The sequence below is a fragment of the Ceratotherium simum genome, chromosome 5 (assembly GCF_057802395.1).
Source record: "Ceratotherium simum simum isolate JZ-2026a chromosome 5, ASM5780239v1, whole genome shotgun sequence".
Taxonomy (NCBI): domain Eukaryota; kingdom Metazoa; phylum Chordata; class Mammalia; order Perissodactyla; family Rhinocerotidae; genus Ceratotherium; species Ceratotherium simum.
In genome coordinates this window covers 45,506,940-45,523,980 of record NC_141904.1, presented here as the reverse complement: position 1 = coordinate 45,523,980, position 17,041 = coordinate 45,506,940, and the positions used below count along the sequence as shown (strand labels likewise).

Genomic DNA, 17,041 nt, shown 5'->3' with positions numbered 1-17,041 from the left:
ACATGAAGTAATATTATTTTAAGGTAGACAGGGATTTTATATATAAATATATATATATACATATATATACATCCCTACAGCAACCACTAAAAAATAAAAGAGGCACAGCCAATATGCCAATAAAAAGTACTCAGTTAAACCAAAAGAAGATGGTAAAAGATGGAAAAAGAAACAAAGAACAGATGAAACAAATAGAAAACAACTAGAAAGATGGTAGATTTAAACTCAACCACATTGATAATTACACTAAATGTAATTGGTTTAAACACTCCAAATAGAAGGCAAAAATTTGCAGACTGGATAAAAAAGCAAGACCTAACTATATGCTGTCTACGAAAACAAAGAAACAAAAACCTACTTTAAGTATAAAGACACAGATAGGTTAAAAGTAAAAAGATATTCTCCCATAAGTTAAAAAGATATACTCCCATAAGTCAAAGAAAGCTAGAGTGCCTATATCAGTATCACATAAAGTAGATTTCATGACAAGAATTTACCAGGGATAAAGGGGAACATTTCATAATAACGAAAGGGATCAATTCATCAAAAGGATTTAACAATCCTAAATGTGTATGTACCTAACAACAGAGCTTCAACTTTCATGAAGTAAAATTGATAGGACTAAAAGGAGAAATAAGCAAACCCACAATTATAGTTGGATTTCAACACTCCTCTCTCAGTAATTGATATGAGACAGAAAATCAGTAAGGATATAGAAGACTTGAATAACATTATCAACCAAGTTGAACTAATTGATATGATTAGAACACTTTACCAACAATAGCACTTTTCAAGCACTCACGAAAACATTCACCAAGATAGGCCATTACCTGGGCCATAAGACAAGTTTCAGTAACTTGAAAAAGATTTAAATCATACAAAGCATGATTTCTGACCAAAACAGAATTAAACTAGAAATTAGTAACAGAAACTAAGGTGAAAAATCTCCAAATATTTGGAAATTAAACATCTTTCAAAACATGACACGATCGAGCTTTTAAAAGGATCATTCATGGGGCCGACCCTGTGGCCTAGTGGATAAGTTCGGCATGCTCTGCTTCGGCAGCCTGGGTTTGCAGGTTCAGATCCCAGATGCAGACCTATACCATTCGTCAGCCATGCCGTGGTGGCAACCCACATATAAAATAGAGGAAGATTGGTACAGATGTTAGCTCAGGGCTAATCTTCCTCAAGCAAAAAAAAAAAGAGGAAGATTGGCAGCAGATGTTAGCTCAGGGTGAATCTTCCTCAGCAATAAAATTAAAATTAAAAAAATAAAAATCACTCACACTGCTGAATGAATAGACAAGACAAAGAAAAGAGCAAAAGCAGCAAGACAGTCTAAGAGGCATTTACAGTTGTCCAGATGAATAATGGTGTTATGGACCAGAGTGTTAGCAGTGGAGGCAGGGAGAAAGGGTCAGTTTTTGAATGGTGAATAAGATCTGCTGTTGGATTGGATGTTGAAATGACAGAGTGAAGGGTGACGCCATGATTTTTGACTTGTGCAAAACTAATGAAGGTCTAGAGTTGCCATTTAGTAGATGGGGAGCATTAGGAGGGAAGGATTTGAGGGGAAGATTAGGAGTTTTGGACTTGTAAAAACTGAAGTACTTTTTAGACACATCCAACTAGATAAGTCAAATAGGTGGTTGGAATCTGGTGTTCCTAGAAGAGATGTGGGCTAAATATATTTTTGTGTTCTGTCAGCACAGAGATGTTAGACTGAATGGGATCATGAAGAGACTAAGTGCAAATAGAGAAAGGATCCAGAATTGAACGTTGGAGGTATTCCAAGTTTAGAGGTTGGAGAATGAGGAGCTAGTGGACTAAGGAACAGCAAGGTAGAAGTGGGGTCCTGAACAATGGAAAGTTTACAAGGAAGAGTGATCAACTCATCAAATGCTAACATGGGATTGAAATTGACCCCTGGTTGCCTGGGGCTGAGGCTGGGCTGGTGAGTTGAGGGGAAAGGGAGAATGTGCTAAGGGGTACAAAATTTCTCTTTGTGTTTATGGTAATGGTTGCACAACTCTGAGAATATACTAAAAACCATTGAATTGTACAATTTAAATTGGTGAATTGTGTGGTATGTGGATTACATCTCAAAGCCGTTTTTAAAAATTAACCACTGGATTTAGCACACGGAGGTCATCGCTCCTTGAGCAAAGCAGTTTTGGTGGGGTGATAGGAGCAAGAGCCTGATTGGAAGGTTCAAGAGTGGACAAGAGGAATAGAGAAATGTGGCAACAGCTAGAGGACAACAAACACATTTTTTTAAGATAGGGGAATAAAATCATGTTTGTTTTGTTTGCTGTTAGGAATGATCTATTAGGAAAGCAAAGATTGATAATACAAGAGAAGGAAGAGAATGACCAATCAAGTCCTCACAGCTGCCTCACTTATACCTATAAAGTCTCAAGGTGTGAGTGAAGGAATTGACCTTGGACTCACACTATCAGGAGGAAGGGCAGGCCGTGTGGATACACACCAAGGCAGGAAGGTACAAGTGAGAGCTTGTGGCAGTTCTCATTGCTTCTGTTTATTCAGTTATTAGGGGAGCATGATGACCAGCTGAGTGAGGACAGCAGATGAATTGGGGAAATAAAGTGTAATTAATGGGCAGTCCTGAGGCCCACCTGAGACTTGTGGTCATCAGTTTAAAGCAAGAAGAGTCATGATTGTATTTTTTCAGTCACATCTGGCAGTGCAGGATGTGGCAAGTTGGGTCTAAGCCAGGCTGGGACTATAGAGGCTTGGGACTATAGAAAGCTGCATTCATGAGAAAAAACAGAACATGAGACGCAGTTTGTATTGCTGAACACCAATATGCCACTTTATTATTTGCATTTTTTTCCCATTTGTCACATACCTGTCAATGTTTATACAATGAGGAAAATCAACCAGCAATGGAAGCAACTGACTAAATCAGCTGATAATTCTGTACCCTCTTAAAACATATTAATTCTTACTTGGTAGGGATATCTTTGATTTAGTCTCACAGCTATTCCTAAAATCGGTGTTAAGATTGTCACATCTTTAAATACAGATAGAACTGCCAGAAGTACATAACTTTATATTTTTATATATATATATACAGACATATAGATACACACACACAAATACAAGACTAATTGTTTTTCCACAATATTTAATTTACACACTACTGTAACTCTAAGCAACTTCTGAAGACAGGTTAAGGGGTACAAGAAACCATTTAGAACAAGTAAGTAGTTTGGTCCAATATAAATGTAATGGTTATTCGCTCCCTCCCTTTTATGTGACGACATACTATGACATACAACACATGCACAATCATTCACTTATGAACAAATACGTAAGACGCCACTCAGACTAACATTTGTAGACCCAGAGGGTCAACCAACCACACACAACTAATAAGGCTATAATACAGCTATGCAGCATAAATGGTCAACACTGCTGATCCTAAAGTGAGCACCATATATACATCTGAATATAAAAAACCATTGGAAACCAAACACATATGGGTTAGTTAAAAGGTGCCATTCCAAGGCTATACATAATCACAAGAAAAAGTATTTACATTACTTGGAAAACAGCTGCAACAAAGAGTTTATTGCCAATGCCCTTCATCAACTTCTCTCCTACGTTTAATACAGATGTTCTGCTCACTCTCTATGTGAACCACACATCTTATTTCTGGCCCTTTATAAGATCCCTGCTCAAGAATTTCAAGCAAATATGTTCTATGGCTTCACCCACACATCTATTCTCGTAGCTTTCAATTATAAATATCACAATGAACTAGAGCTGTAGCATAAAACATATCTAGCCTAGATCTAGAAAGTAAAATAAGTATTTTAAGTTTCATCTTTACTTAGTTTAGTAAGTATACTGTGAAATTCAGAGTTCTGAGTAAAATATATGAATCCTAGCGTAGCAGAGCCAGTGTGTACTTGGAGAAACTGTGACCAATGGAATGCCATCCTTTGGTGCTCTGCCCACTCTACAGACTAGGTGACCGTCAGATGACGGGAGACTGCTGAGCGTGGGAAGGCCCTGGGGCGGAGCCACATCCTATCACCAATGTTGCTAAGCACTGCTTTTAAGACCCCTAGGACACAGCATGAAAAAGTAGCATCCAGCCCCTTCCAAAATTAGCAATCTGCAATATACTATCTCCTATAAGATAAAATGCCACAAAAGATGATTATCTGGTCAAAAGTAGTCTTTGTACAGGAATAGTTTAAAGCAAGAGTTCTTTGATTATTGTTTTGGCAGGAAGGCAAAGGGAAAACCACTTCCAGCAAAAACAAAACAAAAACAAAGCAGGCTTTGTGCATTTTTGTTTGCTGTATGTGTAAATTTTACCCTTTTAGGTGTAATTTTTGATCAGCCAATTTTCACAGCTGACTTAAAGAATGTAAAAGAATGGAAATAACAAAAAAGACAACCTAATTACCAAACTCCTAAAAATCAAGTCCCATTTTTCTTTTTTTTAAATTCATGCGACTTTGACTTTGCCAACCTCTCTGCACCTGTGCTTCCATATTAGGCCCTGTAGTTTCTTCTGTCTACATGATTTTAAAGGAAACCTGGGGTGTGCCCTACAGGAAGGAGTTTACACCAAGCATCTCTGTGTCTGTTAGACAGACACACACTCTCTAAGTAGAGCTAAGACATCATCAGTTCACTTCATCACATTACACAGTTAAGATTGTCTGCTTGTAACTGACCACTACAGGGGAAGCTGCCTTATACATCTAAGTACTTTATCTCACCTATTAGAAAATAAGAAAATCTTTTTCAGTTCAATTTTAAGAGGCCAAACTTTTTTTCACACGATAGCTTAAGACACACAGGTGTGGGGACACTGAGCTCATGGTTTTAAGGTTCTCAGTGCAGACGCTCGCTGTACTCGGCTCTGCACAGGCCTCGGAAGGTGGGGCGCACACTCGCGGGCTCCAGGCCTGTCGACATCGCAACGTTATTGCTTTGGTTCCGTCTCAGACACCAGAGTGTGCCTCAGAGCACGGAGTTTCCGTTTCACATAAGGTCAGGACAGGAATTTAGGTTCTTACAAGGAAACAAAAACATTTTTTTCTCTCTCTCTAGTTTAAGTGCAGAACATCAAATTTCTAAGTGCTCCATTTATATCAGGTTCCAAATATACACTTTAATTTAATCCTGATCATCCACATTAAAATTATAAATGTAAAAATTACACAATAGACTTTTCGGCTGGAAAAGAAGTGTCTAGCAGCATGCACAAAGACCATGCATTGTCACATCGTCAGGCGAACAAATGAAAAAGTAATAAATAATTGCCCGCTTTAAAATAGTAAAACCGAAAAGGGAACAGTGAAGTGAGCCGGTCTTCACTGCTCTGAGCAGGAAGCTGCCAGCGGCCAGGCTGGGCCCGCAGTCAAATGACGTGGCAGCAGCTGGCCTGGCTGGAGGCGCACAGCAGCCCCTCCTTAGGGTTCCGCTGGATGTTCACAGAGATGGTCTTTTCACACAGAGGTAGCTGTAGCACATTATTTTTCAGGTTCTTGCTCTTTATCCGTTCTAATTCAGTGGTGGTGTCTGCCACGTGGTCAGAGAAAAACTTTATGCTGCCCACCGCAGGGGCCTGCCCCGCATTCCCCGTGGAGGTGATGCACATTTTCCACGTGGATTTCTCCTGGACTTTCACGCTGGAAAACGACAAGCCATTCTGTGGATCAATAATGTACCTGGTGCTCCCATGCAGCTGGGAGCCAAGACAGAGGCTCATGAGTTTGAGGCTCTCCACGAGCTCCCCGGCACTGCGCGAGGCCAGCTGCGTGGAGTTGCCGGGGCCGGCGCAGCGGCGTGTGGTGCCCGACGTGTTGGTGGGGTTGCCGCCAGAGCCACTGGCAGGGCTGCCCCCGCCGGCATTGTTCTCACTGGGGCTGGCCTTGTCCACCCCTCCGCTGCCATTGCTCGGCTTGCTCTGGCCCCCGCCATCCCCCTCACTGCCAGGGGGCCCCTCGCTGCTATCCCGGCGATGCCAGGAGTAGGTGAACCCGCTATCTTTATCAAGCCGCCGTCGGCTTTCAGAGTCGTCATCACTGGTCTCCGAGCTACTGCAGCTGGAGCCCCGGCCCTGACTTTTCCTCCGGTGGTAGCGTTTGTGAACTGTGCCCGGGGAAGCAATGTTCATCTTTAACCTGCTCAGTTTGGGAGGCAGGTTCTCATCCATGTCAAACTCGTCATCAGATTCCCCTTCCTCAAAGATCTGGTTGAGGACAGGAGCACTCTTTCGCGATGTCAGGCGGTTGGTCACAGACGGCTTCCGGCGCAAAACCACTTGTGTTGACAGGGACATGGGTTTCTTGTCCTCCTCATCTTCCTCTTCATCTTCTTCCACCCGGAACAGACACTTCCGCCCACTGGCTGTGGGTTTCAAGCTTGCAGGGGGCATCGTGGAGAGTGCTGGTCCAGCCAACTCAGGGAGGTCGTCTTTCTTAGCCGAGTCACACAGGCCTTTGCTCCTGTGGCCATTGAGGACACTGTCGGCAGCCCGAGCTGGAGACTGAGGGACAGTTGCATGGGACAAAGGAGTGGCCGTGAGGTCATCCTCAAGGTCCTGGGGTACATCAATTTTAGTTGGCCATGACTGCCTATGTAACAGATTGGAAAAAGAAAAGCTATGTAATAATATGCAGACTTTACTAAAGGACATTATATATACTTACTGGGACAAAATCCACAAAGTTAAAAAAAAAAAAAAGAAAAAGAAAAAGCAGCCTTGCAAACCCGTTCAACATCCTGTAAACATCAGCAAGGACACCAGAAGGGCAAATGTGGTTTTGAAACATGGTTCAGTCTGTGGCTTATTGGCCAAACGAAAACTTCATCACAGCTGTCAGAAGAGAGGGGGCAAAGAGCTACTCCACCTTTTCTACACGAAAGTTGTATACCACAAGAAAAACCTTTTTAAAATGCACAAGGGTGTTATCACCAGAGCAAAACTTGAACACCACACACGTTTTGTTCCTTTGGCTCTTAGATCACAGCCTTTGAAGGTATATTATTGCTAATAAAATTCACCTGAAATTTCCAGTCCTCCAGATATTACAGAATGGAGTAAAAGTTTGATGTTTACAAAAATAAATGGAAACAGTTTAATGGGTTTAAATATGAGAATACTGTAGAGAAAAGTAATGTATACTGGCATACATACGTCTCTTCTTCACCAATTAAAAAATGCACTGAAAAAGCTAAATATAAATATATTTTTAAATGCCCACACAAGAGTACTAGAGAGCAAAATCCACTAATATTTAAACTTTGATTTTATTCCCCAGTCTGGAGTCACCTAATTAACAAGAACATGGCTTGGTAGCCAAAGAAAAAGACTTTGGAAAATGAAGTCTCTACCCTGTTTTGAATAAACATCTTGGAATTCTCAACTGTCCTCTCTGCCCAGGGCAACAGGAGATGCCAGAGACATTTAAAACAGCCACTTTCACGCTATGACATTTTCATTTCACACCAATCATGTTATCCTAGAAATAAAACCCAGTTAAATCTAGAGCTTTAAAAAACTCATAGGGATTTATAACAGACCTCTTTCCCTCCACTCAGAGCTTTATCCTCTCCCTCAAGGATGGAGTGGGTCCATTTGCTGGTCACTGCTTGGTAGTTTATAAAAAAAGCTGAGTATAGTGTTCAATGCATCTGAGGGCAAGCAGTGTCTCTGGACAAGTCATCTGTCCTCCACCAACACAAATGTACAAACCCCTGGTGAGCATCGTGGTCCTGGAGAACTGCACATAACCTTCCTCTGTTCCTGAAAGAGCAGCCACTCAAAACCTCACCTGGGCAATCAGTGCGGAAGCCCTGTGGTGGGAGGTGAGGTGCTGGAAGCGTGTCTGACCCACCAGAGCAGCAGCCAATCCACTGGAGGATGAGGCGGGGCACAGATGTCACGGAGGCTCTTCTCTCCTCTCCTCCCCCCTCAACTTAAAAGAAAGCCAAAACCCCTCTCAGAACGACCCCCAGAAACAAGATGCGTAAACACTACAGCTGCAGTGGTCACTCTGTCAGCCGCTTCTGAACCAACGGCTCTTATTATTTATATGAGTAAAGCAAATTGTTAAATAGCTCACATTTATTGAGAATGTATCTGAGCCCAATGCTGTGCTAGACTAAATAAGTAATCTTTACAGCCAGAGGGAGAAAATCATGGCTTATCTTAAGGAAAGAGAAGAAAGACTGCTAACAAGAATTGGAAATGAGTCACACTGATGACAGAGTTCACAATCATTGAGTGCTCACTAGAGCCAACCCTGCTGTGAGAGCCTGACAGGGATTAATTCATTTAATCCCACCACAGTCCCATGAGGTAGGTGCTATTATTATCCCCTTTTACAGATGAAAAAATCAAAACACAGAGAGGGTAAGTAACCTGCCCAAGGTTATACAGGCTTAAAGACAGTGACATCTAGGTTGGGGTCCATGGTTACTAATCCCCAGGGCAGTGGCTTCACTCTGCGACCTCTGAAGTCCTCTGAATGATGGCCTGTTGAAGAGACGGGACCTTTGCAGTCAGGCCTCAGTGGTTCTCCCACTTAGTTTCTGAGAGGAGCGGGCACCAACCCCTTCCTGTGCTGAGGTCAGCTCCCTGGAGGACTTCTCAAGGCCTCTTCTAACAGACCACATCAGGTGTCCACCCCACACTGACAGGGCCAAAGAATGTATCCACTCGCTGTGGCTGGCTCTCCCTGGCTTGACTGCCCACTCCTGTCCCCTACAACTCTCTATGCTGGTTTAAACACCCATCTCCTGACTAGGTCCAGGTTTCTACATCCCAGGTCACTCTGACCCCAAAGCGTACCCAGCAATGGAACCAAGTTAGGTCCACCATTTTGACAACAAAGCCACAGTGACAATAAAGAGAAGGCAAGTAAGCAGTCACCCACCACCAGCCCGTGGGCCATGGGCTGTGGGCCGCAGGAGGAGGAGAGGCCCTCACAGCACCTCTACTCCAGAGTCCCCGGGAGGGTTAAAAGAAAACTGTGCAGAAGGCTCTGATATTTCCTTATAGCCACTGTTGGCTCTGTAATTTCTATAACAAAGTAAAGCCAATTTAACTCATTTACATATTTAATCAACTTTAGATTGAGTTTTGATCTGTTTCACTGAATAGAAAGCAGTTCAAATCTAAACATTTGCTTCTCCAAAAGGCTGCGGTGGCTCCAGACTCAGTTGGGGTGCGGTGACTCTGCCCTGAGGCTACTCTTCCTGCTGGAGGGCTGGGGTCAGGACGAGGCGACCCGAACCTCTCAGCGTCACTTTCCTGGTTTGTCTCATGCTCAAGAGGCCCCTCGCTGCCCAGGGCTCAGTCCTCTTCCAAGCAGACACCAGACAGAGTGCCTGGTTTTCATCACAGAAGAATACATCCAGGGTATAAATGAAGTCACTAAATTCATTCTCCAGTTACACTAGAGTCTTTAGTCTTTGGCCACCTGGGAATGTTTTCTTCTCTTTTCTCTGTCATCCACCCAAACCCACACATGGCAGGCTGACTGCTAGTGATTTAAAATCGGATGGTTTTCTTACTCTTTTAAATAATTATTATTACATATTCACACACATGTATTCGTATCTAGTTGGATCTACAAGCAGAGAATTATTCAGAATCAGGAGCATCCTTCTGTTTTTAAATCACTACAATTCCATTGATTACTTTATCTGAATAAAGATAAATTCTAAATAAATTTCATAATGATGACATAAAAAAGTAACCTTTCCCATGCTTTCATTTTAAATGGAAAGGTAATATGGCAGAAGACAAAGAAAAGTGGGGAGGTGGGTGAGGAGAAGATGGAGGAGGGGGAGGGAGAGTTGAGAAAGGGGAGGGGGGTGGGAAGGAGAAGAAAAGAAGAGGGGCGAGCACACTTACTACTTTACCAGAGACCATATAGTGGTGCGATATTCATAACAATGACAGCAAACTCAGGAGCCCAGTTCAAAGTACTTCACGTATAAATTCACTTATCCCTCACCACAACCCCAGGAGGTAAACAGTATTATTACTCCCATTTCGCAGATCAGGAAGCTGAGTCATAAGAGAGGTTAAGTGACCTCCCAAGGTCAAGCAGCTAATAAATCAACTAGCTGATCTGTCAAATCTCTAAAATCCTGAGATAAGATCGCGGCACAGAAATGTCCTATATTTTTTAAAAAATTATTTCAAATAATGGAGGGAAAATTCAGCCTTGCTCCTGAAATGAAAAATTAAAGAAAATAACACATTTATACATGTCAGATCTGGAAGAGTTTAATGAAAATAGCTGACAGACACTCTGGCTTGAGGCTGCTTCTCCAAACGTATTTTCCTGGCTAGGCCAGGAGCCGCAGCCCCTCTCCCCACTGAGCCCAGAAGAGGAAGGTGTCCTTGGTGACAGAGGAACTAAGACCCCACGCACATGGAGAGCCCACACATGGCCTCTCTAATGAGGCTGCCATCACTGTTCATACTCTTGGCCCACAGAGTAAGAAAGCGTTAAAAAAAAAAAGTTCACTATTTCAAAACGTTAACTTACTAAAATCAGTGAAGATTTTTTTCTCACCTAAACTGGGCCTTGATATTGCTAGGGCTTGCAGATCTGGTCTGTATTTCCTTCTCCTGCTTTTCCCTCAGGATCCTTTCAGCAAGCAAGAAGTAAGTGGCTGTGATGTGGTTATACCTGTTGGTTTCCAGGGCTCTGAGGAAATAAGGGAGAGCAAATATAAGCCACACCAGCAGGTTTGTTTTTTACAAACAGAACTGATTTTTTTTTAAGTACAAGCAAATGAAATCCAATGACCCAGAATCTTTAAAATAAGAAAAATACAAAAACAAGAAAAAAAATGAGTAGCTATTTAGATCACTCTTCAAATTCAAAAAAAAAACTGCATAAAAATGTTCAATTAGTAAGAAATCCAAAATGCTGACGGTAGCTAAGCTGAACGTCAGTTTTAGATGCATAACAAAAGGTAATGAAGCTTCCAAGAATGTACACATTATCCAAAAATTTAATGTGTGTCAAAGTGTTTGTTTTCATTAAATTGGCTTACTTGCTTCCACTAGAAGTATGAAGTGAGTTCTACGAATATGCATTGAAACACTGGTATCAATCAAAAAATTAGGAAAAGTTTATTTTTACACTGTTTTTACTGGCATTTTAGAATTAATGAACTACTAATGTAACTGAGAACCTGTCATTAGCCTTTCTTTGAATAAAATCTATGTATTCATTCATCCATTTCAAAAGCAACGCTGAGTACTTAGTCTGGTTGGGCACTGTGCAGGATAGGGGCTGGGGCCCTGCCTGCTACCCTGCAGCTGGCCTGTCGGGGGACATGGCATGAGAGTGCGCAGAGGATCCACAAGGCATATGTAATTATGCTTTTCAGGAACTTTCTATAGTTAGTGAAAATACACAATGAACACTTGTGAAAGAAGCAATATAGGGATCACTTTTCACAAGATGTACAGTGGGGCCACAACTAATGGGGGCAGGACGGGCTGAGGCGAGAGATTCCAAAGCAAGACCCAAGTGAAACGCAGGAGTCAGAACAACGTCCTAGAGTGGTTCCTCCAGGTGAGCACTGGATAAAGCCATTGACTTGTGTTCAGGGACCACCCAATGTGTGTCTCTGCACTCAGGAATCACCCTCAGAATGAGGAGATGCTCGTCATGTGAGCAGCAGGCAAGACCCGAGACTAGCTGGGAGCACAGCACATGCTCACTAGTGGATGGGCACAGGAATCACCTGAACCGTTTAAACTGCCCCTCCTTTTGGATTTATAATTGAACTGGCATGAATTAAATAGTCCTAAAGGACACAACTGCATGTATTTATTTAAGCTAAGAACATTAAGCCAATTCAGGAAGATACGAACAGCCTCTTCTCCACTCAAAAATCATTTTCTACACATTCCTAAAGTGAGCGTCCTTAGTAGGAATAGCAAGTGTCCTGCTCTTCTCTGTCTGTTTAGGTCATTTAAGTAGCTGTGGATCAATCTGTGCAAACTCATAATACTCTTAGAGACCTGTAGAAATGCGTACTTAAAGCAAAATTATGAACCTGAGTTTATTTTTATAAATCTTTCTTTCCAGTGTACTAAAAACACCCTAAAGATATGTCCTTTCTTCAGACGCTGCCCTCTGGTCTGACCCTCTGGGTGTCACGTGTGACAGCCTGACCTGCTGCAGAGATCTGTAAATCCAACCCACAGCCTCCTCTTCCCCAAGGTCAGGTAACTGGGTCAGACCACTCAGCTTGCCAGAGTGGCCCTCCCAACAGGAACCCCTTTTTTGCCCCCCAAGTATATCCTCCTTCCATCATACCCAACTGTTTCATTCAACAGGTTAAATAATTTTAGACTTTTCATTTGTGGAAATGCTTCATATTTTTACAGACAGGAACTCTTATAGAAATGAATCACTGTTAAAGCAATTGCATCTTTATATTATCCTTGATTCCAAACTTCTCGGGTTATTAAAACTGGCTGGTTTTAAAGGACTTGATTAACAACTTGTGTATCTGGTGGGTTCCAGGTTGCTGCAGGAAGGGCTCTAAAGGAGACTAAATACTTGAGGCTTTGTGGGCCATGTGGTCTCTCTCACAGCTCCTCTGGTACTGTAGCCCAAGGCAGCCATGGACAATATGTGAACAAATGGGCATGGCTGCAGTCCACTAAAACTTTACTTACAAAAATGTATGACTGGCCACAAGCCAACCCCTGATTTAGAGGACTTGCAATGCTGTCCCCTTCTCCCTGCTCACTGTGGGGACCAGAGCAAGACACAAGAATGAAGAGGGTACAGCTATGGACAAGGTATACACTGGGATACAAAACAGGCTATTCCAATGCACCCGTCAGGAGGGAGAAAGGCCACAGGACTCCCTGACACCACCCAGCAATGGTTTACTTATTCACTAGTACAAAAATAAAAACAAAAAAATAATAAAACCTATGAGCCAGGCACTGGGCCAAGAACTCTAGAGATAAATGACATAACCCCTGCCAATTGGGAACTTTATGCATTACACAGTGTCCACAGGCCCTGACAAGTTAAGAAGAGAACCCATTCCAAGAATCCTAAACCCATGGCCCCTGTACTGATGAGGCTCACATACTCTACAATGGCGTCTCGATCCGCTATGTCCCCGAGCACCATGCGCTGAATGATGCTGTTGTGCTCCTCTTCCGAGAGGTTTTTATATGACACAAGGGGGATGTTATACTTTGTGGCTGGTGAAGGGTCCACTCCCTGAAGCCAAGGATGGTTTTCAATCTCTTCTAAAGAGGCCCTTCTCTTGGGATCTCTCTGTAGCATCCGTGTAATCAGGCTGGAAAGGAAGGGAAGTCGATTGTTAAAGCAAACTGCTGACAGGGATTAGTAATGGTGGATCATTTTATTAATCAAAATAGTTTCCTACACTTATACAATTTCATTAGGTTCACTAGTGGTAGTGGTGTGGCAGATGGGAATAAAGAAAATTTAGTGCCATCAGATTCATAAAATAAAAAATAAAACCACCAGATATACTAATAAGCCAAACACACACCAGTTTCCTATCATCTAGACTTAACTTTAGGTATCAACATCTGTCCTTGAATGGACTGTGACTTAGTAGCATATCAGAACCAGATATAATGATCAGCAATGACATACAGCATAGAGTACATGAGCCAGCTTGTTTCAGGAAGAATGAATGACCCTCCTGATGAAAACAACCAAAATGCCATATCTTTTTAGACATATATTTTGTTTAAAGGCATTGTATTGGCAAAATAATAAATAAATAAGGAATACTCAGCAGGTAAAAATGGAGTAAAAGCAGGACTCTGAGGAGGCGAACGACAAAGCTGGCCTTTGGCCTGATTGTTTCTGCTTCAGTTTTGAAGGCTACACTGAGTGCATGGAACAGAACAGAACATGTAGGGCCTACTGAAGGTGGGGAGTACAACTAGAGCCCCTGCAAAGAGCTGGGACCCCAGCCTGAATGTGAAGGTGAATGAGCAATGAGAAACAAATCTACTGCTAACATGTCAAGAAGGAAACTCTCCTGCCTCAACACTGGCTGTGGAGGTAGGGCAGGGAACTTCTTCTAAGAACTTCTAACTACAAACTGGTCCTCACACAAGTTTGTGGTCCAAATTAATGATATCTGTGTGGTACACATAGTGAAGAAATTAATTTAAAGCGGTTTCAGGCTGGTATACTCCTGGGGAACCAGGAGAAAAGTAAATGCAGACCCTTTCTGTAGCAATGTAAGTTAAAAGAACTCCCCACATGATATTACAAGGAATATGACCTTACAGTCAAAAAAGACAAAGGAAACAAGGTCCCATTAGCAAGAACTGAAAAACATGACAGGAAAATCAGAATGCAAAGACTTCAAATATTGAAATTTTCAGACACAAAATATAACTGTGTTAAATACATTTAAGTCATGAAGAAGAAGCTTGAAAATACCATCAGGGAACAAAAGACTTAAAAAAGACTTTAAAAAGACTTGAGGGCTTCTAATAGTGAAAAATAATAATTGTAAGTAAAAAAAAAAAAAAAAAATCAATGGACAAATTTTAAGAAGTAGACATAAAGAGATTTAATGAATTGGAAGATAGAGTCAAGGAAATAACCCTGTATTGGTGGACTAAGAGAGAGAAAATATGAAAGAGGTGAAAAGACAAGGAGGACAGAGTGAAAATACCTAACAGGGAATGAGAAAATGGGGAAGAAACTTTTCAAACGTATTTGAAAAGATAATGGTGAGAATTTCCCAAATTCATCAAAGAACACAAGTCCTGAACCAGAAGCCTAAAATATACTAAGCAGAATAAATAAAAGCTCTTAAAGCAGCCAGAGAGAGAAGACAGATCACCTATGTAAGAACAACAAGATGGACAGCTGACTTCTCAAGAACAACAAGAGATGTCAGAAGATAGTGGAATAATATCCAATATCTCAATGACCTGAGGGAAAATAACTGTCAACCTAGAATTCTACACTCAATAAAACTGTCTTTCAAGAGCATATGTGACATAAAGACATTTTCAAATAAAAACTGAGAAAGCTGAGCACCAATAGATGCTCATCAAAAGAAATTCTAAAAGATGTAATTCTGGCAGAAGAATGTGATCCCAACTAAAAGGATAAACAAAGTTCTTATCAAACATCTAGATAATTCTAAACAATTTTTACTATATAGAACGATAATACTGTCTAATTTATGGAGTTAAAAAAAGATTACTAAAATATTAAATGGTAAAGTATTTTAAGGATTTTGTGTTGTTTGGGAAGAGAATAAAGATAATAATTAACTATAGATTTTATTAAATTAAACAAACATGTATGTGTGGGTTAAAATAGATAGGGAAATCACTAAAATAATTGACTATAATTCCCAAGCTAGTTAAGGGGAAAAGTCAAATAAGGGGAAAAAGAAAAACCTCCACCAATCCCAAAAAAGGACTGGATAAAAAAAAAAAAATGAAAAAGTAGGACAAATATAAAGCACATGAAATGATAGCATAAATACATCTACATCTATCAGTGAACACAATAAATATAAATGGAATAAACTCTCCAAATAAGACAAAAATGCTCAGATGGGATAAAAAAACCCTCAGCTTCCAGCTGTTAAAAAAGATGTATTTAGGGGCCAGCTCAGTGGCAGAGAGCTTAAGTTCGTGCACTCTGCTTTGGCGGCCCGGGGTTTGCAGGTTCGGATCCTGAGTGCGAACCTATGCAACACTTATCAAACCATGCTGTGGCAGAGTCCCATATAAAGGAGAGGAAGACGGGCATGGATGTTAGCCCAGGGCCAATCTTTCTCAGCAAAAAAAGAGGAGGATGGCAACAGATGTTAGCTCAGGGCTAATCTTCCTCAAAATAAAAAAAAAAAAGAAAAGATGTATTTAAACCAAGATGATGAAAAGGTTAAGATAAAAGAATGGAAAACTATATAGCACACGAGTGCTAACCAAAGGAAGATTGGTGTGGTTAGCTAAAACTATTATAACACAGATTGACTTTAAGGTAAAAAGCATTACTAGAGATAAATAGTGATATAAAGGTTCAATTCACCAGAAAGATACAATAGTTTTCAACTTGTTTGTACCTAATAACATTGCCTCAAAACATGCAAAAACTGACAGACCTCCAAGAATAAAACAATAAATCTGCTATCGTAGTGAAAAAATATCTCAGTGATAAAGCAAGCAGTCAAAAAACTCAGAAAGGTTGTAAGTAATTTTGAACAACATAATTAACAAGCTTGATCTTAAGGATTTATATAGAACTTTGACCCCAACAATTAAAAAATATATATTCTTTTCCAGAACAGAAGGATTATTTACAAAAATTGACTCCATGCTAGGCCATAAGGAAGCCTTAACAATTAGAAAAAAAACTAGTACCATATAGACTATATACCTGGACCACAATGCAATTAAGTTAGCAATCACTAACAAAAAACTAATTAGAAAAACTATACATTTGGAAATTTAAAATATCCCTCTAAAACTCATGAGTCAAATAAACCAATGAAAACTATAAAATATTCAGAACTGAATAATAACAAAAGGACTATAAATCAAAACCAGTGGGATACAGCTGAAATGGTACTGGGAGGCAACTTAAAGCTTTATTACATTAGAAAAGGAAAATTTGTGAGCTGGGTATCCAACACAAGAAAGAAAACTAACAAAAGAAATTAGCCCATTAAGTAGGTAAAAGGAAATAATCAGACAAGGTAAAAGAGTATTAATAATATAAAACAAGAAACACAATAGTAAATTAATAAAGACAAAGGTAGCTTTTTCAAAGGTAGTTCTTTGAAAAAGACTAATAAAATGAACAAACTTCAGGCAAGACTCATCAAAATAAAAATGAGAAGGTAAAAACTGTCCATACTAAAATGAAGAAGGGCAATATCCTGACTGATCTCTAGACTTTAAAAATATAATTAGAGGATACTATAAATACTTGAGGCTAATAAATTTGAAAATTTAGATAAAATGACAAGTTCC

The 17,041-nt window shown here is 40.6% G+C and overlaps 1 protein-coding gene across 3 annotated transcripts in view; it reads right to left on the bottom strand.

Annotated features, from left to right (window-relative positions):
* Positions 1-2,808: 2,808 nt before the first annotated feature.
* SNRK (SNF related kinase) overlaps positions 2,809-17,041 on the bottom strand; it is a 64,963-nt gene continuing 50,730 nt past the window's right edge. For all 3 annotated transcript variants that reach the window (XM_004419579.3, XM_014791088.2, XM_014791070.2), the window contains 3 exons: positions 13,141-13,353; positions 10,584-10,718; positions 2,809-6,626 (listed from right to left, as the gene is read on the bottom strand). In XM_004419579.3, the coding sequence (XP_004419636.1) occupies positions 5,408-6,626; positions 10,584-10,718; positions 13,141-13,353 (1,567 nt within the window). In that variant the 3' untranslated portion in view covers positions 2,809-5,407. The remainder of the gene's footprint in view (positions 6,627-10,583; positions 10,719-13,140; positions 13,354-17,041) is intronic.